General features: G+C 36.9%; 1 protein-coding gene across 2 annotated transcripts in view; it reads right to left on the reverse strand.

The window, feature by feature from the left end:
* Positions 1-1,119: 1,119 nt before the first annotated feature.
* Positions 1,120-10,000, reverse strand: part of LOC122246707 (uncharacterized) — a 14,953-nt gene continuing 6,072 nt past the window's right edge. Inside the window, exons 2-4 of one of the 2 annotated variants that reach the window (XM_086549403.1) lie at positions 8,659-8,719; positions 6,000-6,146; positions 1,120-3,928 (exon numbers count right to left, since the gene is read on the reverse strand). In XM_086549403.1, the coding sequence (XP_086405529.1) occupies positions 1,879-3,816 (1,938 nt within the window). In that variant the 5' untranslated portion in view covers positions 3,817-3,928; positions 6,000-6,146; positions 8,659-8,719 and the 3' untranslated portion in view covers positions 1,120-1,878. The remainder of the gene's footprint in view (positions 3,929-5,999; positions 6,147-8,658; positions 8,720-10,000) is intronic. The other variant, XM_043005438.2, reaches the window with a different exon arrangement.

Below are 10,000 nucleotides of genomic sequence, written 5' to 3' on the forward strand. Positions count from 1 at the left end.
TATATATATATATATATATATAGTTTCCCTTTATTTATATATAAAACTCTCTTTAGAATAATAAAAAATGTTAAAATTCTCCTTCATCAAAATGTGCTGTCTTCTCTCCTTAGATTTCTGCTAACTCTTATCACTAGGCACTTCTTTTCCTTTCGCTGAACCACCCAAATCTTCGTAAAAGTTTGTATACATATTTAGGTTTGTGCTTTTATACGTGTATATGTGTAATGGCATTTGAAACTGTGTGTGTATGTCTGCATATGTTTTGATTTTCTCACAGGGGCTTTGAGAAGTGAGATTACCGGGAGGGATGACCCTGACTTCTCCCGCAACCATGAGATATCTCATGGCCGTGGGAGTAGTCTTGGGAGCTAAAACGAGATCCTTGGGAAACACTATAAAAGACGTATTGTAATATGCACTACGTCATTTTTCATCTGAAACTGATATTCATATTGTCCACTAAAAAATACATAAAAAAAAGAAAAAGATCTTAACATTGATTATAAAAACGATACAGCTTTAACAATAAACAGAAATAAGTCACACAAAATATGAAAAAACAACAAAAAAACTATACATTACTTATTGTGTAAATATCTAGCTGTTAAAAAAAACAAAAAAACTGGACACTCCACAAATCCTAAAAGACAAACATACATACATACATTCCTTAGTCAACATCCTCGTCTTTCTCACTTCCAAAAGCGCAAGTCTTGGTATCTTCCTGCTCTCCTTGAGTACAATGTTTCTCATACAGCAAACATCAGCAGGGAAACAAAGTTCCCTTCTTTATCCCCAAGATGCTGAACGTGATGCTTCTGTCGCCATTGTTGTCCTTCTTTCCTCCAAGTGTTGAGAAAGGAACCGAAACTGGAGTGTGTAGAGGTTGTTCCAGTGTGAGGAAGTCTGTTGTTGTCATTTCCCTTTTTTTCTTTTTTTATTATATAGTTATTCTTATTTTCCCTTGACAGAGAACTAGAGTCCAGCTCCTGCACAAAGGTGACACTATAGAAATCCAAAAAAGGAGAGTAGGATACATTCCATCAACTGTACAATATGGAATTATTCTTATAATGAGAACAAGAATAAGAAAAAAAGAGAAAAGAAACACCATAAAAAAATTATAATAGTAATAATAATAACCATGATACAAAAAATTACCCAGTTGATACACTGAGCATTGTGAAGAATGGCGCAGGTAATGAATGAATGGCTGGCTGGGCAGTGGGCAGGCAACTACCCTTGCATGGAGAAAAGAGTTCATTTGCATATACAGCGCTTGGCTCGTCAAGAGGGAGCCGTTTAAGAAATGTGACGGCAGCACTTCAGTTCTTGCAACTCAACCAAGGTGAATATCAAGTCATAGACTCTTGGCACTTTTATAAGTTTTTTGAAGAAAAAGAAGTTAAATTGTACTTTATATTACATTAAAAGAAAAAAAAAAGAGAAGGGAAAAACAAAAACAAAAAGAAGAGAATTAAGAGAAACAATGTTAATCCTTACTGAAGCATTACTGACCTCATTGTAAGATAATGCCCAGAACGTTTCTAACAGTGAGTGTTCACACTGCATAGGTGGTTCATTTGGCGGCTTCACCTCACACTCACATCACCTTCAGAGATGGCACCTGAGTTATGCTTTTTCTTCTGTTTTAATATATATATTTTTTTTTATAACAGAAAACTGGAGGTACACACTACACTGGGACTTTGCCTTAGGCTGAACCAGACTGCCAGTGCAACAACCAAATTCCATGTCACTACAATCCACTGAATGGAGGTCTGTTTCTGTTTTTTTGCTTTTCTCTCTCTTTTCACTTTTCTGTGACAGCAGTAAATGAATGAACAGAAGAGAAGGAAAGAGTTAAGGGGAGTATTACTGCTGGGGTTGACCTTTGACCTTGATTAGGTTCATGATCTGGTTCACATTCTCCATATCCACAGTTGCAGGGACGAGGTCATACTTGATCTCCTGTCGGCCACCACCCATCGAGGTGGGCACCTGTGTCACATGGATCACCTGCTCAATGATGGCTGGGTGCTGTAAGTGCTGCACTTGCTGCACTTGCTGCTGAGGCTGCACAGCCCGCATGTCTATAACAGCTGGCTGGTGCTGAAAGATGGGGCCTGCCAGCTGCACTGAGGACACAGATGAGGGCACCGTACCCACTGTTCGCCCACTCTGGATCTGAATGTGTTGCTGTGACTGGTGCAGGTGCTGCTGTGACTGCTGTTGCTGCTGCTGCTGTTGTTGCTGTTGCTGCTGCTGTTGTTGCTCCTGCACCTGCTGGGGCTGTGCAACAGCTGCTACAGTGGCTACTGCCAGCTGGGGCTCCTTACGTTTCTTCTCACAGCGTCTCCGGTGGGCCTCATAGAGCTTGCGGTAAAGGAACACAAAGCGGCACTCCTCACACTTGAAGGGGCCTTCACCTGTATGCTTGGCCTTGTGCGACTGCAAATCCTGCAGTGTTTGGAAGGATGCGTCACACTCATGGCACTCAAAGGGGCGGTCCTGCCGCTGCTCCTTTTTCTGTCGCTTGAAGGTTGGATTGCTTGGGTTGAATGGTACTGTGTTGTTGGTGCTCTGCTGCCTATTGTTGTGGCTGTTGTTCTTGGTATTGCTTCTGTTATTGGCCTGTGGCTGCTGCTGCTGGTTCTGTTGCTGTTGGTGCTGTTGCTGTGGCTGCTGCTGATGGGTGGGGAATTGCCGCTTCATGGGGCTAGGATTCACGATAGGTTTAGGTGGGTGCGGCATCATGGCGCGCTTCTTCTGGCATCGTGTTTTGTGGCTGCGGAAGTGGCTCTTGTACATGAAGGTAAAGTGGCAGTCTTCACAAGTGAAAGGCCCATCACCACTGTGTTTCTTCTTGTGCTCACTCAGCTCCCCTGGGTCAATAAAGGAAGCCGTGCACTGGTCGCACTTATAGGGTCGGTCCTTAGGGTCTGTAGACACCAACACCCGTTGCTGCTGCTGGACCTGCTGCTGCTGTTGTTGTTGCTGCACCTGCTGTTGTGTCTGCTGTTGGTGATGCTGCTGGTGATGCTGCTGCTGCTGCTGCTGCTGTTGTTGGTGCTGATGCTGGTGATGGTGTTGTTGATGATGCTGTTGCTGTTGTTGTTGTTGTTGCTGCTGTTGTTGTTGTTGATGGTGGTGTTGCTGTTGTTGCTGTTGCTGCTGTTGCTGCTGCTGTTGTTGATGCTGCTGCTGCTGCTGCGGTTGATGTTGGACAGTGGCCACTGTTCTTTGTGGCTGTTCTGCTGTCCCTGTTATGACGTAGGTGGGGGCAGTATAAGTTGGAACATTGACCTGAGTTTGATTTGTGGCGAGTGTGCCTGCATTTATGGTGTGCGGCGTCGTTGTCACGATCTGGTAGCGTGTCGAAGGTGCCACCTCATATATCTGATGTACCTCCCCACCATACGCTCTTTTATACGCTGTTAACTGGGGGTCTTGTTGGTGTATAACCTGCTGCTGCTGCTGTTGTGGTTGCTGTTGTTGATGTTGTTGTTGTTGCTGCTGCTGTTGTTGCTGTGCCTGAGATTGTTGCTGTTGCTGCTGCTGCTGCTGCTGCTGCTGCTGCTGTTGTTGTTGTTGCTGTTGTTGGTGTGCAGGTGCAGGCTGCGGTGTCCCCGCCTGCGGAGGGGCAGCCATGACTATCTGCACGGTAGGCATCCCACCGTCCTTCTGGTGCGTCTGCTTGTGCAACTCAAAGTATGCCTTGTCAGAATACGAGGCATTACACTGGTCACACTTGTAGACTTTCGTGCCTGTGTTATTCATGAAGAGCTTGAGATCAAGTGGGATATCCATCATGGAGCATGACCCCAACGCCTGCTCATCAATGGCCAAGATATCCAGTCCTAAGCCCTTCAGACGCCGCTACTCACAAACTGGCTTCGCGCTTCTGCTTCCTGGGCAGACACACCTGGAAGACCAGAGTTGTTTGTATTTAGCCAACTATCATATCAATCTTTTACAGATAAAGATGGCATACAGAAGCAGTCTATTGGAAACTTGTGAGTGATTGTGCATGTGATTGTGTGTTAAAATTTAATAAAACAATCATAAAAATAATTAGATCTTACAAGTCTTCTTTATATATTGTTAATATTAATGTATGCAGTTTCAGGGGTTCCCTAAAAATTAAGAGAAAATTATACTTTAAAAATATTTTATGTAGCTAAATTTGCATTATACATGAGAAGCTGAGGAAAATTCAACATATGTGGATAAATTATATCTACATTAATTTATTTGTTTATTTTCTGTTTTACTTCCCTAAAAATCCAACAGGTTAAGGGATCACCTTCTCTCATTCAATAATATTATACAACTCAGCAGATTTACTGCAACTGAAAAAAGTTTTACTTTACCGCTGAATGTTAAATAATTAAGCTGAACAGAAAACAGTGCAATTCTATCAGATTAACTTAATTAGTTTATATATAATTTTTATCACAACATAATACAAAATATTACAACGCTAAGCTTTTATCATTTCTGCTCTCCATTACGAAAGGAGAAACAAAACACAACACAAATCAAAACAAAAAACACAAATCATACTATTTGTAATATGTGAAGCATCATGCTGTACCCAAAATTCTAAAACCTATCCAAAAGTATAAATGTCCAAAAATTTCACATTCAGTGGTGTAATTCAGACAAGGTTTGACTGATACAATGAGTAAAATCTAATACAAATGTAAGTGTACTGTCATGTGTATGAAACTAGAACTTCAATTATTAACAATTACAATTCATAGATACATATCCAGATGTGGGATCCACTTTGGGAGGATTATAGACAGACAACTATAATTTAGTTCTCTGGTTTTCCCTTCTTACCACAGTTGATATTTCTTACAATTACACACTTTAGTCACCTGCTCAAATATCCTAATTTATCTGGTCAGTTAAGTAAGAATTGCCATTTTTCAAAACTTTCCATAAGATTAATTTTCATACCAATTGACCTAACAAAGGAGTTGAAAGGCAAAAAAAAAAATAATAATAATAATAATAATAGTAATAATAAGCATCACTGTCCATGTGTTAAATATGGATATATTTTACCACATGCCTAACTGATATATTTTGCTACCTAACACACCTGGTTTGTAAAATGCCTAAAGAGTATGTACTCAATTAGTTTTAGTCAAGTTTTGTAACTTTACCCTCTACAATGAAGGGACCATGAGGAATGAAAATTTGTTGGACAGAGATGTCATGCCTGAGAGCCCACTTTAAATTTGTGTTATTTGGTTTAAAGTATACAAGTAACAGCTGAAACAAAAGATCAAGTGTAAATGAGCGTAATGAGAGTAATGTTTGTCAAAACAGTTTATTTTGATTTTCAACCGGATAATGCCGGGTGACGTGATATGTCATGTGGTGGCAGACCTTGCCACCACTGGGAACATATGTAATGGATGGGCGACACACCAGGTAATCATGCATGCAGTGGTTAACCGGGGATAGATCAGGCGAATAGCCCAAGGCGTTTGGCCTATGAATTTGAAATACCCCAGCATTTAGACCATTAGGAGCTAAAAACACCCCATTGTTATTGGGGCAAAAAGTTTCCTGAAAATTTGCTTTGGTGCAATTTTTGTCTTTTTTGAGTTCTTGAATTCTGTAACACATCAAATCTGCATTCATGATCAACCTGGATATGCTAAAAAGAGTTGCTCTATTACACTGGATATTCAATGCTGCAAATATTTAATTTGTCTGAATACAACTGACCCAGTAAGGAAGGTGTTCCAAATCAGCACCCAGTCCACATTATTGGAAAAAACAGCTACTAATACCAAAATCATGGTAGGGGGGAGGGGGAGAAAAGAAAATAGTAAAACAGATGTATTTTAACTATCACCATCCCTCTTCCCAACATTACTACTAGCACTAAAACCCGAAAAATCACCAATCAACTTTGCAAGCCACAATATCAAATCCTTGGCTTTGTTGCGAGTTCTTATTTATCACATACTTACACTGCTTGGGGCGATGATAAGCGGAACTTGCACGGCTTCTTGGGAACGTAAATTAAGTCCTAGGATCACGCTGGGGGGTAGGCTATGAAGTCAGGGTCAGGAATTCAGGGAGACACTTGCTGCAGTACCAATCCAGACACTTGATTCCTGTTGAGGTGCAAAAAAGAAAATGGGTAAAATAAATAAAATGGCAATAATAATTTTGGATAGTTCTTGGCAAAGAGGTTAGTGTGTAAAATAAGTACTTTAATTGAAGAAATACATACATTATTTCCAGTAACATATAATAATAAGAAGAATCCTCCTTCTGTATATTCCTGTAAAGAAAACAGTAATAAAAGTACTGGAGATGCAGGACATGCAGGCTGAATAAGAAGAGAAAGGTGTCCCTGTGCCAGCATGGATACTTTACACTGTGGCACTCGCAGTCATAAGCATAGGTCTCCTTCTTCTTCCCCATCTCTTAATTCATTTTCATTGGGATGGTTATTTCTTTCATATTTGTTTATGAAATTACACACTTATGAAAAAAAAAGTTGCTTTATGTACTCCCATAAAACTATAAATATATCACACTGAGTATAATGAACCTTATGAGCTGACCCTTCACTAATTTGTTTTTGCAATATGTCGAGTGAAGCTTCCTCACTTCAAAATAAAACCAGCTGGGGTGTCTCGCAGGTAATGCTAGTGCCCAGGGAAATGAAGGGTACAAGGAGACTTTAGGGGCTAAATGTTTTCATCATGGAGCTGACTAAAATGTTAGTTATGTAAGTTTTAATCACAAACCAAATACCTTTTTTTTATAGGTTATTGCTATAAATCTAATGGTTTGTTTGAGAATTACAGTGTCTGTTCAATAAACTATGTGGTTAATTAATTGAAACTAACTGAACTATAAATGGAGACTCAGATGTGTAGATATTGTATGGAAATAGGGGGAAAAAAAAATACATTAAAGAAAAAGTCCATAGGCCAATCTGCTTTCACCTAAAATAAGATTGTGATTTGTCTCGAAAAAATCTTTCACTCTTTGCCTCTTGCTGCTGTCCCTAATACTAGTTTTGCTGCAAAGTAATAATAATAAAAAACAGATACCGAGATATAATACTGAAGAAAAGTGCGGTATACAAGATTGAAAACTGCTGTTTACAAGATAGCGCATATATTGTTACATGGTAAATGTTTTATTTGTCAGATGGGAATATTCACACCAAAATAACTTTTGGAAATATAGGTCTATGCCAACATAAGCGAATAACATAGGGGCATTTACCATGGCACACAAGATCTATCATAGGTTATATAATTTTGGCCAACTATTATTCAATTGCTTTGTATACGAAAGACATGAGATCTTGTCTAAGTCTGTATCCCATGTAGCTTTGCCATGTATATAATATAGAGTTCACACAAAATCCAATTCAACGCCTTACTTTCTGGAGCGTATCATGGACATTCAGTGGCTTATCAATGCATATTGTTAGTCATATGCCAATTTTTACATTTTCATTCATATAAGTAATATATTTTCCTTCCTAAATCTGTTAACCCCTTAACGATGAGAGACGTGTTTTTTCGTCATACATGACGCAAGAGCTCCGGTCTGACGACAAGCGTTATGACATTCGGGGATTTTGGATCATTGTGTTATTTTATTGTGTTATGAGTAATGAGTGAGTGATGACAATTGCAGTCATAATTATCGTAACAGCCGTAACATTAACCCACTGCGTATGGGCATCATGACACATACATCAGGCCTAGGAAAAGGGTGTCAATGCGTACATGATGCAACATCGGGATCTGCTCACAGTTGAAGCATGCACACAATTATGAAGTATTATGGCTGTAATGGGGCTAGCTCTAGAGCTAGTGCATAAACTCACATTTTATGATGTATTTATGGAAAAATATTGTTTGGGCTAGTCTGCACTAGCCAGAGGGTGGAGAAAACCCTTTTCCAATCCTTCTCATTTTTAGCCGGTGCCACTAGTGTCGTAGACCACCCGCCTTGACAACCAGTTACACTGTTATGTGCCCTGTTGGCAATGGGTTAAGCAAAACATGTTTCACCTAACATCCAAAACCTAGATGGCACCACTTTCTTCTAGCACCAGCAGGAGAGCCTTGAATGGCACCCATCTACAGACTCTAGCAAGCACTATCTTTATAAAGCAATGGCACACACCAAGTTGCCGACCTCTTGCTCTTAAGTACCACAGATGAAGGAAGGTCACTCAAACCATGCCCAATGTGTTCACTCTTATCATTTTCAAATAAATGCAGAAGCTCTAATTTCATTATTGTGACCCATGTCTTTAAATACATTTTTTCATGCTTCAATATTGCATAATATTTCATTACTGGCACAGAATGTATATTTATTTCTGTTTATGTCACCATTAATCCCACCGTTATCATACATTTAGTACATTTTCAGGTATGTAAATTCAAACAGAGGGGAGGCAAAGCTTGAGTTATGAGTTGTAGTTAATATGGAGTTACACTATAGTCAAGTTTTCAATTTCTCTAATAAATTACATTTCCTAATATGTGGTTGAAAGCCAATGGCCACACAACAAACAGGCCCTACCAACCTTGTGAATATCCTTAAGTAAAATGAAATAAATATATACATAATTCCAGTTTTAATTGCCTTGTAAATGAGGAAGTGGAAATCCTCGATGATCACCACAAGTTTACGAGAAGACTGCATTCTGAAACGGGAAAATTCAGACTGTGTCAAAGAGAGAGGTGAAGTACCCGGTCTAGATCACAGTGTAGTTCTTCATCTCCAGCGAGGGAGCAAGTCGTTTAAAGGCAGTGAAAGGGATTCTGGTCAAGTATAAATGATATGACTTAGTAGAATATTATTACCACACAATGATGTAATATTTATGATAGAAGGTGCCTTTTGCCACTTTGAAAAAGTAGTAAAGAAAACCTTTCCTGGCTTGAGAACAGCCTGAGGGCTGAATCAGATAACAAATCTATGAAATGGAAGGAAGGATGAAATTCTCCAGCACACACCAGCTGATTGAAGTTTGGCACTGAAATCCACATAAACACAATGATTGAGGCCAAAGGAGAGCACATATATTCATGAAATACGGAGAATCATTAAATGCACAGAATATAACAAAGCTATCATCAAACCTCTCCAAGAAAGAAAAGTTAAACTACAATATAGTTTAGGCTAAATACATACTGTGAATCAAAGAAAATATAAAACAAAAATCCTTGCACTTATTTTCATCTCAAATGCGCATTCTTAATATCAATCAGGTACAGTGGCTATTTCAATGAAATTTTAGAAAAGGTACTGCTGATTATATTTCCAATTAAATACAAATATAAATAAGCAAATAAATAAATGTGTATATATACATACATACACACATTATATATATCATATATATATATATATATATATATATATATTATATATATATATATATATATATATATATATATATATATATATATACATATATATAATAAATATATATATAAATATATATATACATATAATATATATATAATATAATAAGTAATATATATATATGTATATATATATATATATATATATATATATATATATATATATATATATATATAATATATATAAAAAAAATATATATATATATATATATATATATATATATATATATATATATATATATATATATATATATATATATATATATATATATATATATATATATGTGTATGTATATATAAAATATATATATATATATATATTAAAAACATATATATATATATATATATATATATATATATATATATTATATATATATATATATATATATATATATATATTATAAATATATATATATAATATATAATATATATATATATATATATAATATATATATATATATATATATATAAATATAATATATATATTATATATATATATATATATATATATATATATATATAATATATATATATATATATTATATATATTAATATAC

The sequence above is a fragment of the Penaeus japonicus genome, unplaced genomic scaffold, assembly GCF_977035675.1.
Source record: "Penaeus japonicus unplaced genomic scaffold, GWHDUDI00000001_assembly GWHDUDI00000022, whole genome shotgun sequence".
Taxonomy (NCBI): Eukaryota; Metazoa; Arthropoda; class Malacostraca; order Decapoda; family Penaeidae; genus Penaeus; species Penaeus japonicus.